Source organism: Carlito syrichta, unplaced genomic scaffold (assembly GCF_000164805.1).
Source record: "Carlito syrichta isolate Samal-C Ts95f unplaced genomic scaffold, Tarsius_syrichta-2.0.1 Scaffold303451, whole genome shotgun sequence".
Taxonomy (NCBI): Eukaryota; Metazoa; Chordata; class Mammalia; order Primates; family Tarsiidae; genus Carlito; species Carlito syrichta.
Window position 1 is genome coordinate 20,164 of NW_007247547.1, and position 22,269 is coordinate 42,432.

Below are 22,269 nucleotides of genomic sequence, written 5' to 3' on the forward strand. Positions count from 1 at the left end.
AGTGCAGTGGCCACTCCTGGCCACTGCAGCCTCGACCTGCTTGGCTCCAGAGATCCTTCCATCTCAGCCTTCCAAGTAGCTGGAACTATAGGCACGCACTACCACACCCGGCTAGTTTTTGATTTATTGTAGAGATGAGGTTTTACCAAGTCGCCCAGGTGGGTCTCGAACCCACAGGCTCAGACAATCCATTCACCTTGGTCTCTCAAAGTGCTGGGATTACTGGCTGAGCCACCGAGCCCAGCCTGTGCAGGTATCTTTTATATAGAGTGATTTTAGTTCTTCTGGGTATATTCCCAGTAGGGGAATTGTGGGATGGTATGGAAGGATTTTAGTTCTTCTGGGTATATTCCCAGTAGGGGAATTGCGGGGTGGTATGGAAGGTCGACTTTTAGATCTTTTAGGAATTGCTACACTGTTTTCCACAGAGGTTGTACTGGGTCACACTCCCACCGAAAGTGTAGAAGTGTTCCCTTTTCCTTGCATCCTCTCCAGCTTCTGTTGTTTTTTGAGTTATTGATGATGGCCATCCTGACTGGAGTTAGGTAGCATCTCAGTGTGATTTTAATTTGCATTTCTTTGATGACTAGTGAGGCTGAACGTTTTTTCACGTATCTGTTGCCTGCCTGTTTGTCTTCTTTTGAGAAGTGTCTATTCATATCTTTTGCCCACTTTGTACTGGGGCTGTTTGTTTTCTTCTTTTCAGCATGTTTGAGTTCCTTGTAGGTTCTAGATGTTATGCCTTTGTCAGACATACAGTTGACAAATATTTTTTCCCAGTCAGTAGGCTGTCTCCCTGCTCTCTTAATGGTTTCCTTGGCTTTGTAGAAGCTTGTCAGTTTGATGAGGTCCCACTTGTCTATCTTATCTCTTATGGCATGGGCACTTGGGGCTTTGATCAGGAATGGGTTGCCAGTTCCAATTCCCATAAAGGTGTCTTCTGTACTTTCTAAGGTTCTTATAGTTTGAGGTTTTGCTTTAAGTCTTTGATCCATTTAGAGTTGATTTTTGTATATGGGGATAGGTAGCCATCTTGTTTTAATCTTCTGCATGTGGTCGGCTAACTTTTCCAGCACCATTTACTGAATAGGTTCCCCTCTCCCCAGTCATTGGTGATGGAGACTTTGTTGAAGATGTGTTGGTTGAGAAATTGAGGTTTTGCTGCTTCTGGAATCTCTATTCCGTTCCATATGCCTGTTCTTGTATCAATACTAGGGTGAGATACCACCTGCTTTTTTTTTTTTTTTTTTTTTTGAGAGGATTATTTTGGTGATTTATGATCATTTATGTTTCTGTATGAATTCCTGTATCATCATTTCCAGGTAAGAGAAGAATGCTGCTGGTAATTTAATGGGTATTGTAATAAATCTGTAGATTGCCTTCAGTAGGATGGACATCTTCACAATATTGATTCTTCCAATCCATGAGCATGGGATATTTTTCCACTTGTTTGTGTCATCTTTGATTTCTTTGAGCAGTGTTTTGTAGTTTTCATTGTAAAGTTCTTTCACATCTCTAGTTAGGAAGATGCCAAGGTATTTGATCTTTTTTCTGGCTATTATAAATAGCATTGTGCTTTTCATTTGGGTTTCTATTTGTTTATTGTTGTATAGAAATGTGACTGTCTTTTACACATTAATTTTATATCCTGAGACTTTGCTGAAGTCCTTTATCAGTACAAGGAGGTTTTTGGCAGATTCTCTTGGGTTTTTGAGGTATAGCATCATGTCGTCTGCAAAGAGGGAGATTGACTTTCTCTTTTCCTATTTGGATACCCCTGATCTCCTTCTCTTCTCTGATCTCTCTAGCTAGGACTTACAAAACTATATAGAAAAGGAGAGGTGAGAATGGGCATCATTGTCTTGTTCCAGTGTTCAGAAGAAATGGTTCCAGTTTCTGTCTGTTTAGCAGTATGCTGGCTGTGGGTTTCTCATAGATGGCTCCTACTATTTTGAGGTATGTTCCATCTATGCCTAGATGTTCAAGGGTTTTTATCAAGAAGGGATGCTGAATCTTATCAAAAGTTTTTTATGCCTAATGATATAATCATGTGGTTTTTGTTTTCACATCTGTTGTATTTAATTGCGCTTATGGTCTTACAAACATTGAACCAGCCTTGCATCCCACGGATGACGCCTACTTGGTAGTGGTGGATGATTTTTGAGATATGTTGTTGAATCTGATATGCATGAATATTGTTGAGAATTTTAGCATCTATGTTCACCAAAGATATTGGCCTGTAGTTCCCTTTCTTTGTTGGATCTTTACCTGGTTTGGATATCAATGTGATGTTAGCTTCATAAAATGATCTGGGGAGAGTTCCATCTTTCTCAATTGCCTGGAATATGTTCAACAGGATTTATATCAGTTTCTCCTTGTATGTTTTGTAGAATTCTGCTGGAAAGCCATCTGATCTAGGGCTTTTTTTTTTCCTTTGGTAGGTAGTTTTTGTATGGCATAGTCAATTTCCTGGATTGTTATTGGTCTATTTAGGGTCTTGATGTATTCTTGTTTCAACTTGGAGAGGTTGTGTGATATCAGAAAGTCCTCCATTTCCTTTAGGTTTTCAACTTGGTTTCCATATAAATGTACATAGTAGTCTCTGATAATCTTTTGTATTTCTTTGGCGTCAGTTGTGACTTGATCTTTTGCATTTCTGATTGTGCTTATTTAGGCTTTTCTCTCTTTTGGTGGTCTTGCTTTTCCAGCTCCCTTAGGTGATTTGTTAGGCTGTTAACTTGTGATCTTTCCATTTTCTTCATGTGTGTTAGTAGGGATATGAATTCCCTTCTTAGTACTGATTTCTTGGCATCTCAGAGGTTTCGGTAAGATTTTTCTTCATTTTTATTTGTTTCCAGGTATATTTTAATCTCTGTTTTGATTTCATTGTTGACCCAGGAGTTGCTTAGCATCATGCTGTTTAGTGTTCATGTCTTTGTGGGTTTGGGGGGAACTTTGTTGGTGTTGATATTTATTTTTACTCCACTGTGGTCTGAAAAGGTGCACGGCAGGATTTCAATCTTGTGAACTTTGCTTATGCTTGATTTATAGCTGAGGATGTGATCAATCTTAGAGTATGTTCCATGTGGGCAGTCTTCTATTCTAAAAACAGATACTTTTTCTTCCAAGGATCTAATTAATTTGAATATGATTTCCTATCCCATGGAGCCACCAAAAAGCTGAAAAGCAATAGGTGATTTGGTTGTTAGGAATGGTGTAATTAAGAATGTTTGTCAGTTTACCTCAGTGTGCTAACAAGTATTTATTGCATTCTTGCTATGTGCTCAGTGTACCACTAAATAGTGATATGTGTCATAAAATAAGATAAAATCTACAGAGTATAGATACATGATTGATTATATAAAATATTCCATTTTGAAAATACTCATTGCTAATTTTTCTTGACTCTACTAAGTTTGAAAATAAATACCTTCAAAGACCAAAAGCATACCTCTTAGAGAATACTCTGTAAATTGATTTCTAATATCCTTGGACTGAGAAATTATAATTACTTTTCTGGCTTAACTAAAATTAAGTATATATATAAATTTTATATATATATATGATCAAAATAAAAGCTTTGAAAGGTAAAAAAGACATAATACAGAGATAATTCCTGGATTTTATCCTAGAAAATTACAATTTATGCTCACACAAAAACCTATAGAGGAACCACAGTCTGTGTACCTGTTTACCTACTAAAGGACATCTGGGTTGTTTCGGTTTGGGGTTATAGGAGATAAAGCTGCTATGAACATTGATGTATAGGTCTTTGTGTAAGCATAAATTGTAATTTTTAGGATAAAATCCAGGAATGTAATTGCTAGAATATATGGTAGTTACATATATACATTTGGTTTTACAGAGAACTGCCATATTCTTTTTCAGGGAAACTGCACTGTCTTATACTCTTTCCAGCAATGTATGAGTGATTCAGTTTCTCTGCATCCTTTCCAGAATTTAGCATTATTATATTACTACTTTTTTTATTTTAGTTCTTTTGATAGGTATAGAGTGATATCTCATTGTGGTTCTAATTTGCATTTACCCAATGACTAATGGATACTAAACTTTTTTTATGGACTTAATTATCATCTGCATATAATCTTTGGTGAAATATGTCTTCATGTCTTTGGTCACTTTCTAATTAACTGCGTTTTTACTATTGAGTTTTGAGAGTTTCTTAGATAGTCAAATATGTGATTTACAAATATTTTCTCCTAGTCTTCAGCTTGTCTTTTCAATCTCTTCATTGGGTCTTTCACAGAGTAAATTTATTAACTTAATTTTCATAAGGTCAAATTATCAAATTTTTCTTTTATGGATGATACATTTGGTGTCAAAACAAAGATACTCTTTGACTAACACTAAGTCTCAAATTTTTTTTACATTTTTTCTAAAAGTTGTATAGTTTTACACTTTATATTTAAGTATATTATTCATTTTGAGCTAATTTTTCAATAAAGTGTGAGGTTTAGGTCAAGATTCTCACTCTCCACCCCACCATGGATAGCAATTATTTCAGCACTGTTTGTTGAAAAAGCAGTTCCTCTTCCATCAAATTTCTTTTGCACTTTTGTCAAAAATCAATTGGGAATATTTGTGTGCTCATAAACTTTTATTGCTCCATTCTTGGCTATATTCTCAGGTCATGTAAGATAGCTTGTCATTCCCTGAATGGTCTCTGACTTTTGTGTTGGAACTCATACTGCCATTCATGCCTACTTTGAGTCTGACTTCAAATGTGAACTCAGTAAACACTCTCACCTCTTGAACTCTTATACCACACTTATAATTTTAGTCCTACACACTTTTTCTTCTAGTATGTTATCAAATGCTTAAGGATGGAGAAAATGTCTTGTCTTTTTTAGTATCTTTAGCAGTTACTAGTAAAAAGATGTGTAATTTAGTGTTTGGGTTGTTTTATAAGTAACACTTTGAGTGTATGTGTGTGTATAAAATAATAAAACATAAATATATATACAAAGAGTTTTTTAATTAGTAAGAAAAAATATTTTGACATTTCATTGTTTGTCATAATATCAACAGCTATATATTGTGTGTGTGTGTGTGTGTGTGTGTGTGTGTGTGTGTGTGTGTGTGTACACAGCATACCACTTGTTTCTTTCCACATTTTTTAGTACAAGGTGCCCTACGTCACTGTCAAGAAACTTCTCACACTCCATGCTATACATCAGCATTTTCAATCTAAAGAAACACATAATAACAAAAAGGCAATAACAATTCAGGAGAATTTGAATTAACTTGTGTTTTATTTATTTCAAGCTTTGTGTATTATAGAAACAGTAATAAACATGCATGCATGAAAAGATTATAATTTTTGATGTACACATAATTTTCTGATGGCTTGCAATAATCTATGTCCTCACACATCTATGGCCACTGGTTAAAAATTACTACTAAACTTTCTCAGTTGATCTATACTTATAGCATGAACAGACACTGTTTATACTTTGGACATATTTTAAATTATTTCAAAAACCATGATCCATACATAGCCAATTCCAAACTGAACATAGCTCAAAGCAGCAGAAATTTGAAGTAATGTATGCATAATTACTATTTTAGTAGTAGTCATCAAGACAGTAAGAGGTCATTATATAAACAAATTTGGCAGAAAAGCTGGTTGAATTTAAAGAGCCATGAGAAAAGAAAAAAAGGCCACAATATTTCAATTTTTCTCCCATTATGTTCTGTATCTGTAGAAACACAAAAATATTTATAAGACATGCAGAAAAGTTGCACTAGTGTTAACTCTGATTTTACTTTCTCTTGCCTACATTTGTGTTGTAGGATACCATCTCTGCACCAAATTCCTCAATTATTTCTGTGCATGCTCAGGGACACCTTACTAGATGTCCTTACTAGTAAGCCTGATGCTTACTAGAAAGCCCAGTGAGTTATAACATGGCATCTGCCTTTATTTTACAATTCTCCTCCATTTCTACCTCCTCACTGAGTACTGCTACATCAGCCACTCACCACAGCTGGGATTTCTCAAACTGCCAAAGCCTTACAATGTTCTGTGAAGTGGGAGAGAATGACCTCACTCCCCTTTTTACAAAAATCTCTTGGAATACAAAGAAGATATTTCATTGCATACCAGTGTCTTACAAAGCTTTCATGAAAATACTTATTTTTAGTTGTATTTATAGCACTCTTTCCTTAATACATGAGACATGAGAGAGGCTGGGTCACAGACACTGCCAAGTGACAGAGACTCCGCCCTTCAAATACTAAGACTTTGATGTAGGGCCACACATGTCTATTAGACACTTCCCAGAGTGAATCTTGATAGGCTTTGTCAGCACTCTTTCTGAAAACTTCTATCATATACAAATCCCAGGAATAGGCATGGCTGGGCTTAAGATGGGTCTGGCTGGCGTTGGAATGCTCAGGGAACTGCCATAAGCTTTAAGAAGCAGAGCTGGAATTCCAGGCTTCAGAACCTCTTTCCACTGTACTAATTTGCATCTTGTTAAAAAAAAAAAAAACCCACATCATTTTTTACATAATTCATTAGAAATACAGAATTTCCATTCTTTATCAGAATTATATTGCTATAATCAGCATACTTTGTACATTGTAACCTTTCTTAGATATTATTCAGTCATAAGGTATAAAGGGAAAATTAGAAAGGACAAAACAGAAATGTTCTATGTGTTTAACACGCATTTAAATCTCTTTCAGAATATGCAGTGATTGTTTAGCACAGTGCTAAGTATAAGTACACTCAGTAAGCTATAGCTATTGTTATCTGTATAATCACCTCATTTGATATTTATACCATGATGTAAATTGGAAATGAAGACATTGAGACCCAGAAGGCACACAACTAGATTTTAAGCCCAGAACTGCCTGGTCCCAAAGCTCATGTGTACCTCACTATACCACCTTGTGTTATCCCTTCCTCTCCCCACCCACTAAGTATTCCTGTGCTCCCTTCTGATCTCTTACATCATCCTGCCCCCTGAGACCTCATCCCATCTGTACTAGAGTTTCCACTCTAGTTTCATCGTATTACTCTCTCACTGCAATCATGAAAAAAGCAATTTAGAATTATTTACTAGGCCCTTGTGTCAACTAATGTACCATGCATGCTTGTATATGAGTTAATAGATACTAATTGCCTTAAATGTTTTACTACTTGATGTAATAATTCTAAACTCACAAATTCAGTATCCGTCAGAAGGTGATAAAGATTTGGCTATTACCTATAAGTAAAAATTATTATAAAGAGATACTAAAAGAGCTATTCATTTTTGGTTCTGTCTATGGGAATGCAAAATATATATTAAATCATTTGGTTAAGAAAAGCCTCAAAGAATATAATCATCTGTGTACTTTGATAGCATTACCCACTAATTATTCACTGCACAATTTTAAAAAGTGTTTAGTTTTTAACACTGTTATAGATGCAGTAAAGCAATTAAAATAGGTATATATTATTTTTGATGTGCAGTGGTTACATGTATATAAAACTTCAGTCACTTTTTCAAAAATAACTTTTGGATAATGAAGCACAGGGAAAATTTTTAGCAAGTAATAGAAATCTTGAAAGTTCAAATGTTTGTATTTTAACCAAGAAAGCAATTGATTCATAAAATCAATTCTTGAGACATTCAGCTTTCTGAATATCTGCGAGTCTAAATTCTATCTGGAAAGCTTTTTCACTGATGCAAAATACCAAGAAACAACTGTTCCTTTTTGTGTATTTGATGAATCTTTTTCAACTATAATTTATTAGTGTCTAACATGAGCCAGATTTTGTAGTAAGGCTTATATTCATGACCTCATTTATATTTCCCAACAATCTTAAAAGGTAAGGATTATTATCATCATTATGCAAATGAGAAAACATACAGTAGTAGGATTTTGAGATTTTTTTTAGGGCAGCCCTTAAAATTCTTTGTTATCCTAGGAAAACTAAATAGATGAAACAAAGTAATATGAATGTGAACAACAGATTCATGAGAATACAAATTATTGTTATGAATTTTTTAAATTTACAATTTAGACCTTATTTATACAATTCACCAAGTCCTTAAACCAGTCTTTTCAAGAGTTTGAATGCTGAGTCATTCCATTTTTCTACTTCATTTACAGTAACACTTTGAAAACCTCTTTATCTGTTTTCTCCAGGATGTAAGAGAAGAATTCATCTGCTGAAAGTGTTGTAGGAAGAAAAATGGAGGATGGTTTAGGCGGTACAAAATATTACTTAGGAAAAAGGAATTTGCTCTGAAGTCCTGAAAAAGTTTCCAGGCAGCATTGGGCATCCAGTTGTAAAGAACACGAATTACAGTGGTAGAATTTTGCAGCTTTTTAAGGCAGCCCTTAAAACCCTTTATTATGCCAAGAGAACTCATTAGATTAAATGGAATAATATGAATGTGGGATACTAGAAAACTACAAGATAATCTCCTGTGTGGAATGAGAGTAAGAATCTGGAAGAAGTAGTAGCTAGGAGCACACACACACACAACAGAGTAAACTGCTTTGACATATTATAGTGCATCTCAAGGCACTTGATTAAATTGTTATTTACTTGATAAGTAAATCGTTGTTCAGAGCTGCTAGCAGATCAATCTAGAATTGAATTTTCTTGATATTTTAATGGATTCACAAAAGATAGACCTATGCTGTATGAAGCACCAGAAGCCACATCCTTCCACACTGAGGAGGCCACCCAAAGACCTCAGAAGGCTTTCCTCTCAAGTTGTTTCCTCTGCTTCTTTTATGCATATATTGAGAAAGTTTCCATCTATCTTGTGACTTGGCTGTAAAAAGCAAGCAAGTTTGTAACAGCATATGAAATTCCTTTTCTAAAAGTGTTCTAAGACATTTCCCTGGTAACCATGTCAGATTTCCACTTAGCTCTTTCCTCCTTCCATGGTGGATAAATAATTTCTTTGTAGCACTACCTCGTAAGTCCCTTTACCACAGGAGGGCCCTGATGGTAATACCTGTGGCTTACTTCCTGAACATTATAAAACATGAGTGAACAAATCCCTTTTTAAAAAACGCTCACAAGAGAAAGAACAAGACACAAAACTGTATATACAGACCAATTACAAATCAGTTTCCATATATAGAAAACAAAAAGAACAACAAAATGTTAACTGCAATTATCTTCCAATGGTGAAAATTCAAAGTTTTTTTCTTCCTTTTTTGTACTTTTTTGGTTTTATACATATTTTATTTAATAAACATGTATTTTAATGATTAAAACTTAAGCAATTTTAAGTAAATAAAAGTATTCATAGAGTTATTTCTTCACATCTACCAGGAAATATTGTTTCACTGCATTTAAATAGCACAAAGAAATCATAGAAATTGGTCTGTCTTTCTTCATTGGCCTTCAACACAGAAAAATAACATCTTTTTAAATTTTTTAGGAATATATAATAATTGTACATTTGTAAGTTACATATGTTATGTCAATATAAGCCTACAATGTATAATGTATAATACATTTCTATATGATGTATAATACACACAATTTATAAGGTATGTTATCCCAATCAGGGCAATTGGGATAAAATTCATCCCAAGCATTATCATCATTTGTTTGTGTTAGGTACTTTTCAACTCCCCTCTTTTATTTATTTTGAAACATGCAATAAATTATTGTTGACTAAGAAAAATAGTGTTCTAGTTCCAATGTTGCACAAAAAATTATAGGACAGTTAAAAGGTGAAGGATATTTAAATTTCTTCCTAGAGAGTAATTTACAGTGTTACTCAATTTGTATTGGGCAATTCTTAGTCAAATCAGTAAATTCTGATATATTTAAAGAACCTTAGAATAGTCTGTCATTAAACTCCATTATGTTAGTAGCACCTTTAGCTTTTCAGAATTGAAGATAGAAATGAAAGATTCTGACATTAACCTCTATATTCCAGGGTACAAGGTATTAGCAGCTAAACGTTTTTTGTTAAAAGCAATATTCAAAAGAAGGATATATTTAAGCATATGTGATTTATATTTGCATTATTCTCTCCCTTTTTAGGTAGTATACGATGAAGTCACAGAGCTTCAAGGACATGTCTTAATGCTTATTGTGAAGAGCAAAACTGTGTTTGTGGGAGCAATTAACATCCAACTCTGTAGTGTCCCGCTCAATGAAGAAAAATGGTATCCACTAGGAAACAGTATAATTTGACCACTGCTATGAACATATGTATTATTCATTAATTACCTGGTTTTTTTTTTCTTTTCTAGACCTCATTATCACATAAGCCAAGCATCTTTGTTGTCAAAAATAGCATAGGGTATTAAGGACACTAGAAAAAAAAATCAGAATCAGTCTTTTGTTGTTGTTTATTTACTCTTATGCTTTTATTGTTTCTTTGACTCTTTTCTCCTTAAATGGAGTGCTAATTATATAAAATTTAATATGTAAAATAACTAGTGGACATTTAATTTAAATATACCTTTTAAATCAAACATATGTTCACGTTTTAATTGTTAGTCTACAACGAAAAGCAATACTTGTAATGTATTTTACAAGAAAGACAAGTAAATAAATCTCATCAATTAATTCAAGACATAAGTATATCTGTAACAGATTCTTAAAATTTAAATATATATGCTTACATAACCACTCAAATCTTATTTCTTGAGAGAATTGGTAAGCCCTGGCAGAATGCAATATTACTTTCTGTTAGAAAAACAAAACATAAATGCCTGAAATTCTTAAATCCAATTGTTGATAGAAATGTCTTTTTATTTTTTCACTCCTTTTAACACCAATCCATTGTCACTGAATTTCTCCCATCCAGAGACATGATTTAAACTTCATTACTGCTGAATTTCAAGATCTCAAAGGCTGAAATTTTCCCTTCTGATCTAAACCTCTTAACATTGCACATTGTTTTCCTTACTTCTGAACCTACCTTCAAAGTCATGAGTAGGTCCAACCCAGAGCACTATGCCATATTTTTTCCAAAATCAAATTGAAGACTTTTTATATCCCAATTTAAAAAAACACACACACAAGCCCCTGCTTATTCAATGCTTTCCTGTGTATAAGTAAAAAAATATTAAACTATTTTGTATGGTCATCTACATAACCATATAAACATGTAGAAGTCTGTATGCTTGTTCATTGAAAAATATTTGAGTGTTTGAGATGGGCTGATATGAGCTCATCTGAAATTCATGATCGTGCAAGTCAAGTAAATTCTTCATGCTGCTGGCAACTACTCCATATGTTTCTACTCTACTCACTCTGCCTTTCTGCTGGACAATTATTACACACTCTTCTCTGTTGAGCCTCAGCACTTCCTCCCTTAATCTTCACTTTCAACTAATAACTTTGTTTCTTACTTCACTTAGAAATTAGAATTGATCATAAAAACCTTTTCAGATTTCCACTACTGCAAATTCTGTTCCACCTTCCTAACTATTACCAGGGAGGAACTACCCATGTGCCTACCCAAATGGGTGTCTCAACTTGTACATTTGATGTTGTCTCTTCTGACCTACTCAAAACATTACCACTAGAATTCTCTTCTACTCAAAAGCATTGTTTCTTTACTGTCTAGTGGACAATCATCATTAGCATACAAGCAGGATGTTATTTCTCCCATTATAAAACACTTCCCGTTGTCCACTTCCTTGCCAAATGCTAACCCATTGCCTTGCTCCTGTTTGCAGCAAAAACTCTTCAAAAGTTTCTATGCTGGGCTCGGTGGCTCAGCCTGTAATCCCATGCCTTGGGAGACTGAGGTGAGTGGATTGCCTGAGCCCCCGGGGTTCGAGACCCGCCTGGGCAACTTGGCGAGCCCTCATCTTTACAATAAATCGAAAAAATGAGCCAGGTGTGATAGCGCGCACCTGTAGTTCCAGCTACTTGGAAGGCTGAGATGGAAGGATCGCCGGAGCCCAGCAGGTCGAGGCTGCGGTGGCCGGGAGCGGCCACTGCACTCCAGTCTGGGCAACAGAGTGAGACTCCAACTCAAAAAAAAAAAAAAGTTGTTTCTACTGTCTCCGGTTTCTGTCATCTAATTTTCTCTTAGATCCATTTCAAGCAGGTGTTTTCCCCCACCAGTTCAATGAAACTGCATTTGTCAAGATCACTATTGACCTCTAATTAGCTAATTCTAAAGGTTATCTTTCATCTCTAATCTGACTCTACCTATTGACAGTATTTGACACAATAAGTAGCTGTCTTCTTCAATACTCTGTCTTTATGTGACTGGTATACCACTCTCTCTTGTGCATTAGTTTTATAACATTGGTCTCTCCTTCTCTATCTTCTGTGAAACAGAGGTATCTTCTCTACTACCTTTAATGTTGGAGTGTCCTAGGACTCACTCCTTGGTCCTCTGTTCCATCAAGTTTCACTCCTTTAATGATCTCATCCACTTACAAGGTTTTAAATATAATCTGTATGCTGATTCTCCGTTTTATAGCTCCAGCCTAGAATCCCTCCCAGATTCCAGATATGGGTACAAAACTGCCAATTCAATATCCATCTTGAATATCCAGTAAATTACTCAAATTCAGTATCTCCAAAATTAGACTCCTAATCCCTTTCCCCAAGCCTGTTTTATCTACAGCCTTTTCGCTTTTAGTTGAAGACCAAACACTCATTCAGATGTCACAAGCAAAAAACTTGAAGCCAATCCTAATATCTCTCTTTCTCTCTCTCTCTCTCCCCCCACCCATGTATATAAATTCAGCTGTGGGAACTAATTTCTTTGTACTTCTTCATCCTCTTTTTAAAACCCATCAATCCACTGTCACTAAATTTCTCCCATCCAGAGGCATGATTGAAACGTCATTATCCCTGAACTTCAAGATCTCAAACTCTGAAACTTTCCCTTCTAATGAAACCATGTTATCTCTGCACATTGTTTTCCTTACTCTGAACCTACCTTTATAGTCATCATGACCTGAGTAAACAATCCTAAAGATTTCCATCTGCAGGATGGTAATTCTTTAAGAGAAATAAACAGGAGGTATTTTTAATCCTTGTCATTCAAATTACTGAAAAAATTTAAACCCTTGCTTATTCGATGTTTTCTGTGTATGAATTCAAAAACTAAGTTATTTTGTATGGTCACATACACAACCATATAGACACATAAAAGTCATTTATTTTAAAGTGTTTGAGCACCTGGTATGAGCTGATATGGGTTAATTTGAAATATATATATATATATTCTAATCCATCAGAAATTCGTGTTGATTCTATCTTTAAAATATATCCCAAATCCAACCACTTATCACCTTCTACCTGCAAATTCTCAGGTCCAAGTTACAGTGATCATCTATCCTGGATTATATAATTGCCTTCTAAACAGTCTCCTTCTTTCTATGCTTACTCTGACCCCTTATAGTCTATTCCCAACAGTGCAACTGAAATGATTATATCATTCTTCTGTTCAAAACTCTGCAGGGACTTCTAATGTCAGAGTAAAAGCGTAAGCCTTTAAAATAACTGAAAAGGCCCTATGTAATCTGACCTCCTATCACCGATTCTCTGATTTTAACGCTTATTATATCCTCCTATGCTCATAGCACTCAAGTAACACTGGTCTCCTTCCTGTCTCCTGAGCACTTCAGGCATGCTCCATCCTTGAGATCTTTGATCAGCTGTATCCTTCTCCCCAAAATGTGTGTTTATCCCATATATCCACCTTCCCAACTCCCTTGCCTCTCTGAAGTCCTGCTTAAATGTCTCCATCTCTGACATACCTACTCTGGCCATCGGTGTGCTATCGCAAGCTGCCCTGTCCCTGGATACACACCAGATAATTTTTATTCTGCTCTTCTTTTTTTCTTATACACCTACCATCTTTTTTTTTTTTTTTTTTTTTGTGTTGGAGTCTCACTCTGTCACCCAGACTGGAGTGCAGTGGCCGCTCCCGGCCACCACAGCGTCGACCTGCTGGGCTCTGGCGATCCTTCCGCCTCAGCCTTCCAAGTAGCCGGAATTACAGGCATGCGCTACCACGCCCGGCTGATTTTTGATTTATTGTAGAGATGAGGTCTCGCTGCCCAAGCGGGTCTTGAACCCGCGGGCTCAGGCAATCCACTCACCTCAGCCTCCCAAAGGCGCGGGATTACAGGCTGAGCCACCGAGCCCGGTTTACACCTACCATCTTTAAACATTTTATAAAATTTATTTATTTAATTTGCTTGTTATTTATTTTTTGTTTCCCTTCACTAAACCATAAGCCCTAAGGCTGTAAAAGTAGTTTTATTCTTAGACCTCGGTAAGTAAGAATAGCTCTTGCATTGGTACCCTCGCCATTTATCTCCTGTAATCATGACTCTTAGCCACACCCAAAGTGCTTATTCTAGACCGCAATTTGGATACCTAATGACTTGAAAATTTCCTACCTGAGCAGTTTTTGCAGGCTTTTTCTCTGGTTCTATTTATCTGAAGTAAGACTATACCACTAATGTGAGGAATATCTAGGCCCCAGAGGTGACCAAGGGAAGGCTCCTTGCAAAGTATATGAATGTAGCTTGAATGTGTCAGTTGAGTGTTAACAAACATGTGAATGAGGCCACCCATAGTGCAGGAGGGAGTCAGGGGCACGAAGAGAAAGAAGGACATGCAGGAGGTTGCAGGATAGGGACTAGCCCTTTTCATTCCACAATAATCCAGCATGGATCTCTAAAGATTCCAAGAATTCTAAATTGAAGCCCATCCATCCAGGTGTCTATGAAATTATATTTATCGTAAGAGAAGAATAAAACATATAGTATTTGTTAGACTGTTAGCTTTATTTATAACTTTTAAACTCAGGCATATGGGATGTGAGAATTATAGATTAAATCATATGATCCCCAAAATTTATTTGTTGAAGTACTAACCCCCCAATACCTCAGAATGCAACATTATTTGGAAAAAAAGTTCACTACAGATATAATTAGGATATTTTGTATGTATGTGTAAGTTGGGTCCTTAATCCAAAATGACTGGTGTACTTATGAAAGCAGGAAATTTGGGCACAGATCTGCACACTATGAGAATGCCATAGGAACTTGAAGGAAGAGATGAGGGCAATGCATCTATGAACTAAGGATCACCAGCAAACTACCCTAGACTAGGAGAGAGGCCAGGAATAGATTCTCCCTCACAGTCCTCAGCAGGAACCAGTTCCTGATCTTGGACTTATAGCATGCAAAACTGTGAGGGGAGAGGAATTCTGTTATTTAAGCCATTCAGTTTGTAATGCTTTGTTATAGTGGCTCTAGCTGACTAATACATTGGGTTATCATTTGTTGCCTTGTTCCAGTCTCGCAAAAGTTTGGCACATTGTTGTTGTTGCCTTTTAATTTGGGAACCAATGTCTAAACAAATTATTAAATTACACTTCTGGAACAAGAAAAACAAGATCTCTAATCTTCACTGACATTCATATGATGTTTTAAAGTTCCTTTTTATATCTATATTTTATTGGCACCCCACAAGAAGTCTAATAAGGAGGGGAAAGGAGGAATTATTATGACTCTAAAGAGTAATAACATTCAAATGCCTCATAGCAGCATATCTTTCTATTCAAATGAAATCTTAAATGGAGTATGTACACATGCAAGACTAATGTTAGTCTAAATAGGTATGAGGAGCTGAAAGCTTTGGACACACAACCATTTTCTCAACCCCTTACCACCACCACCATCCCTCCATTCTCATCTTTAAAGCTTTTCAGAAACTTCTAAGAAAACTAAGGCATCTCAAAAATCACAGGCTGAAAAAAAATTAGATCACAGATCTTTGGATGACTGGCAATATCATAAAACTAAGTGGTTGTGACAGTGGAGACCCACTCCCAGCAAATATGGTTCATATCAGGACATGATTCACAGAAGAAAGGCATTATTGAGAAACCATCACTATTCACATATTACCTGGACGAAAGTGAGGACTTGATAGTGCTTAGGAAAGATTCTAGTGACTAAAGCAACGTTCCAACAACTTTAGCCCACATATTGTATCCTGAGTATTATAAACTTAGTTATATTTTATTTTCTAATACAGGATCTGGTATGCTTTCAATACAAGAGGTCTCTCAACCAAATCTCAACCTTCTAGGCCTAAAATCTAAACAGTGGCCGATTTCAAAATGTGCTATAAATTCTAGTTAAGTTGTACTTTAAAATTCTTAGCTCCAGACAGAAGTATGCCTGCCTATTGTGTGAACGTCACCAGATTATGTTCCTATGTACTTATGTGTGCTGTTTTAAGTGGATTTAGAATGACAGCATACTGAGGACACAAATCCAAACTTGAATTCAAGTAGCCTGTTTATATACTTCAGTTGTTTCAACCATACAGTGTTAAGTAGTCTCTGAGTTTGATGATTACAGAAACTCTGAGTTTAAAGATTCAAACTATAGCTGCATTCATAAAAAGGAAGCAGATTTTATTAATATTTAAATCAAAAGGAGTGGGGACTCTTTATATAAAGAGAATATGCCCTCTTCTGAAGTCAATGTTGAGAAACAAGTGTTTGAAACTATTGCATGCCCCAAAACTGAGAAAACAATTTAATGGCCTGTGCCTATCAGTCTCTGGCCCCGTGATTTCAATTTATCCCAAAAATCAAGAAAGAAGTTGAGTAGTTTTAAAAAGAACCTTATTTCTTACTATCAGAACAAGAGCAATGGAAGAAGGAAAATAAAATACTAAGTGTCAAACTGAGTGGTATTGAAAAAGACATCTCCTGTAAAGAAATATTAGGGTCTTAAAACACAGACTGGGCAAATATGAAGGGGAAATGAGATGCTAAGAGCTGGGAGAAAGAGTCATAAAGTTAAAAAGGCAATGCACTCAAGTCCAACTTCTCTTGGAGAAGGTAACAGAAAACAGCAATATAAGTTGTTACCATCTTAGAAAGGAAAACTGCTGCCTTAAAAAAAAATCTATGAGATAAAAAGAGAAAAAGCCTTGGAGAGCAAATATAATGATTTCCTGGAAAGACCCAGAATTTTTGTTAAGATTCCTCTTAAGGTAGCAGCATTTTGTAGGAACAATTGAATCACCTTCCCCTTAAACCTGGGTAGATCTTCCAAGTAGGTAAGAAAATCGAGTCAGACTTCAGATACAAATCTCAGGAAGATTGGTATTAAAACCTTAAAGATTTATTGTGTGAATTTCAAAGGAACAAAATTATTGCCATAGGAGTACATTGAGGAAACATACTTGGAAAGTTTATGAAAATGGTATTCTAGGTAAAAATAAAGCAAACAAAGGACTTATTAAAGGGAAATTAGACAAGATGACAACAGTTTACTCCTTGGTCTGGATCAGATGTTGTTCTAATAGAAGTACTATCTTTTAGATGGGACTATCCTACTCAAGATGATCAAGACAGTCAAGATTTGTTGGAACAAGGAATGTGTGACACACATCGAACACACTGACAATGCAGGACATTGAGATAAAACTTTGAGGGTAGAGAGTTAGAAAAGCAAATATTTGGGTCAAAGGACAAGTGAAAGGAAAATGAAAAAAGTCATGCAGATCCAGGAAACAATCTTCTCCCCTTTTGACATGTGAGTTAGAAAAGTAAAGATATCAATGTAAGAAGCTGAAAAAAGTAAAACACATCAGAACCTTCTGAAATGTATATGGAAACAATAAAGAGAAAAAAATCAGAGGCTTTTCTCAAATGTTTAGAAAAAGACTGTAACAAGAAAATACTATCCAAGACTTGGGAAATTTAAAAAGTAAAAAAGAAAATGTCTTAAAGATCATACAGCAAAAATATTAATCATTACCACACATATACCAGAAGCATCAACTGAAGCTTCAGATAAAGAATCTGCTGCCAGTGATCCTCTAGCTAAAGCAAATGTAGTGATGAGGGTGAAAAACATTCCCTGGGGCACAGAACCAGCTGAAAGGTTTCCCACTGGCCAAAGCTGAAACAAGCTGGGCAAGTAGCATTAGAGTATGGCCCCTAAAATATGAAATATTTATCCACAAGTTCATACTTCTATGAATGATTAAGTAAATAAATATATGGGGGGAAAGAAACAACCACCATACAGAAGAATTCAAAATTATGTACATAGATACTCTGCCCTCTAGAAGATGGAACATAACACTCACTTCTTACATATGAGCTATGCACAGTGACTTTCTCCCAAAGAGTGGGGTATGGAAAAGGGGATGGAGGATTAACTTCACAAAAAGGAAACATGACAAACACTACCTCAGTCAAGTAATGAAGGTCAATATCAGCAATGAAAAGTCATGTTGACAGTATGTATCCTTGATAAGTTGTGGTGAAAACGGCACTTCACTCTGAGGTCTTCCTTCAAAAGACTCATAGCCCCTGACTAATCATGGAAAAAAATTAGAATTGACAAATTCCACTTGCCAACATTCTTCCAAATACTTGACTAGTTCTCCTGAAAACTGTTAAGATCATCAAAAACAAAGAATGTCTAAGGAACTGTCACAGCCCAGAATAGCTTCATGACTATTATATGGAATGTAGTACAAGAATGGGATCCTGAAACTGAAAAAATTAAGTAAATTTGAATGAGGTATGGCCTTTAGCTAATAACAATGTATCTATGTTGGTGCATCAATTATAACAAATATACCACATTAGTGTAAGTTGTTAGTAGAGGAGGGTGACATCAGCAAAAATGATGGCATAGGCAAGTCCAAAAACAGTAAAATACTGGCAAAAACTGTCAGAATCAACTTTATTAGAAATATGGAAACCAATCAAATTTTACAGCAACAAAATGACTGCTCAATCAAAAGACAGCTAAATTTTATTAAGAGATATTTGTGGTGTTTAATGTACCCTGCACCTCAACTCAGCTTTTTTAGGCAACCCTAAAGACAATTGCCTACATTTTTGGTATAAGTTCCTAATATGGGAGAAAGAAAAATGAATCTTATTCCAACAACAGAGAATTGTAGTAGTTTTAACTTGGCTGATGTTCCCTGAAGGACCAGTTCTAAGATTTGTCTTTATTTTACCTACTCAGAATTCTGCCAATGCTGAAGTGACTACTCAGGGAGAATTTGTCAAACACATTTAAAGCAAATATATTAACCACCACTGTTGGCAGCAAGGGATAACTGCTGGAACAAACAAAAGTTAACTGAAAAGCCAGAGAGAAAAAGTCTGGCAAATTGAAAACCTTTGGGAATGGGACTTTGAAAAGTTTCCGCATATTGCTGGGATTCTAGAAGACCACATATATGCCAAAGACTGGGATCATGTTGAAAAAGACCTGAAAAGTTACAAAGCTCCCATCTCTGGCTTCAGGCACCAAGCAAGCATAAGATGAAGTCTAAGGCAGAGTTGTAGGTTTCCAAGTTGAGTGTTAAAGATATGCCCCAACATTCGCATAGAGCCCATATTGAAAACATAAAAGATGTTTAATTTTTTTTTTGTTCTAGTAATTTAAAGAAACCATTAGCTGACCAATAAGCTAACAGAAAAGAGACCTATGACACAATAAAAAAAAATACACACTTAAAAAAAGTTAGTTCATGTATGTCTGACCAAGGGCTAACATCTAGAATCTACAAGGAAATCAAACATGACAAAAAGATTTTAAAAAGTCCCGTTAAAAAGTGGGCAAAAGACCCGCCTGGGCAGCAAGACCTCATCTCTACAATAAATCAAAAAATCAGCCGGGCATGGTAGTGCATGCCTGTAATTCTGGCTACTTGGAAGGCTGAGGCGGAAGGATCACTGGAGCCCAGCAGGTCGAGGCTGCGGTGGCCAGGAGTGGCCACTGCACTCCAGTCTGGGCGACAGTGAGATTCCAACTCAAAAAAAAAAAAAAAGTGGGCAAAAGACATGAATAGAAACTTCTCAAAAGAAGATATACGAACCAACAGATATTTGAAAAAATGCCCAGCCTCACTAGTCATTAAAGAAATGCAAATGAAAACTACACTGAGATACCACCTAACTCCAGTCAGGATGGCTATCATCAATAAAACAAAAAATAACAGATGCTGGCAAGGATGTGGAGGAAAGGGAATGCTTCTACACAGCTGGAGGAAGTGTAAACTTATACAGCCTCTTTGAAAGACAGTGTGGTGATTTCTGAAAGAACTAGAAATTTACCTTCCATATGACCCAGCAATTCCCTTATTGGGAATATACCTGGAAGAACTCAAATCATTCTACAAAAAAGATACCTACACACGTATGTTTATTGCAGCTCTATTCACAATAGCAAAAACATGGAACCAACCATGCTGCCCGTCGAAGCTGGACTGGATAAAAAAATGTTGTACATATACACAATGGAATATTATGCAGCAATAAAGGATAAACATATAGACTTTGCAGCAACTTGGATGAATTTATAGTCAATCACACTCAGTGATCCATCACAGAAAAAAAGAACAGAGTACCATATGTCCTCACTCATAAGCAGATCTTGAACAATTATAAGAAAGGGACTGTTAGTAGTGGGTGCCAGAGTTCAGCTCCAGCAGATCAGGATTTCCTGAAAGAGGGATGGCATTGGCGCAGGAGAAATAACTTGGACACTGACTCTGCTGCAAGCAGGACAAATGCAGATTTATTGTCTTTTCCAACTCCTTTTATACCTTACATGTTGTTTGTTTTCAAGGCAATCAGTTACAATTTAATGGACCAGACAGGCAATGTATCTTTGTTCATCCTGTTTTGATCTTAAAACATTATCATCCTAAACATTAACTATAAATTTTATAAACTTCTAACATTTCTTAATGATTACCATTTCTTCATGTCCATATAAAAACTTACTTATTCCTATAACTATTACATTATAAATCAGTACCAACTTCTAGGCACTATAATTGTCACATAGATTAGCAAGTCACACCTGTGACCTTCACACAGCAATTTACAACTAGCTGGGGTAAAACAACATTTTTAAGGTTTCTTAGCCACAAGTTAGCCTGACTAGTTTTCCCTAATTTCACACTTGGTGTTTACAATCTGCGTTAATTATTTCCTACCAGGAAGAATGAGCTTCAACATTTGCAAAACAAAAGGCCTCTCAGGCTCAAGTCACCTTAGTAACAATCCCTAACCAGAATTATAAGCCTCTTTAACAAAGGGAAGTAAAGGCAAGGCTGCTCTAATATTTATGTGATTGTTAATTTTTTAAGCATAATACACACATGTAGAAATTAAGTAAATATAATTTTGGCATTGGCACTCTTCCTAAAAATACAAACTGTAGCTTCTCAAATTTCTCCAATTAGTTGCCAATCAGAAGAAATAAAATCTTACAAGTAATTATCTACCCGCACATGATATTTTAAATCTCTATTGATAATTTCCTGGCAAGGTCAGTGAGTTCCCTGACAAACATTAAATCAAGCACTTTATGATTTTTTTACAATTTTCCCAACTACAATGTTTAATCAAGTCATTGTATGATCTAATACCAGGAGGCCAGGGACGTGGAAACCTAGGGAGGAATTCAAATGCAGGGAAGGTAATTTTTCATGAATTTCCCTCTTGCCTTTTTGCAAGGAGTAGTGGAGGCATGAGTGGAATTTTGCTTTTCATCCTCAGACTGTACAGAACTTTTCGGCTGTACTAATAACAAAACTAGAAGAAGCAAGGGTCTCAGCTGCCCAGGTTCGCTTTGTGACCCGAGGTCTTTGGCCCCCTGGACTTTGTCAGCAGGCAGGCCTCCATGGCTGGCTCCCAACAAGTGGGTAACTGTTAGGGGAGGGGGTGGGATTGGCAGTTGAGGGAAACTGCTATGAGAGGAAGGGGCACACCTCATCAACAAGGGTACCTGCATAATCAATGTTTGTATACCTAACCCTGAATTATACCCCACATCTTTATAATTAAATAAATAATAAGTAAAATGTGGTCCATATAAACAATGGAATATTACACAGCCATAAAGAAAAACAAAATCATGAACTTCACAGCAACCTGGATGGACTTAAGTGTCTATAATACTGAGTGATATATCACAGAAACAAAGAACTGATTATCACATGTTCTCACTCATAAGTGGACCTTGAACAATTATCGTATTACTTTAAGAAAAGATTGGCAGTAGTGGAAAACTGCAGGGAGGGGGATGGGGAAATGGGATTGGTAGTAGTGGGGACCTGTCTGGGGAAGGGGGGGCATACCTCATCAACAAGGATAATGAACATCTGTATACCTAACCCTGAATCATACTCCACATCTTTTAAATAATAAATAAATAAATAGTTCAGAAAAGGCACTATATGAACAAATAGCAACTATGATAAGAAGCAACAAGAAACTCCAA

General features: G+C 36.0%; 1 protein-coding gene across 1 annotated transcript in view; it reads left to right on the top strand.

The window, feature by feature from the left end:
* LOC110595685 (phosphatidylinositol 4-phosphate 3-kinase C2 domain-containing subunit gamma-like) overlaps nt 1-10,466 on the top strand; it is a gene marked incomplete at its 5' end in the record, with an annotated part of 16,424 nt that extends 5,958 nt beyond the window's left edge. Inside the window, one exon of the mRNA XM_021712618.1 lies at nt 10,034-10,466. Within this exon, the coding sequence (XP_021568293.1) occupies nt 10,034-10,186 (153 nt within the window). The remainder of the gene's footprint in view (nt 1-10,033) is intronic.
* Nucleotides 10,467-22,269: the final 11,803 nt, after the last annotated feature.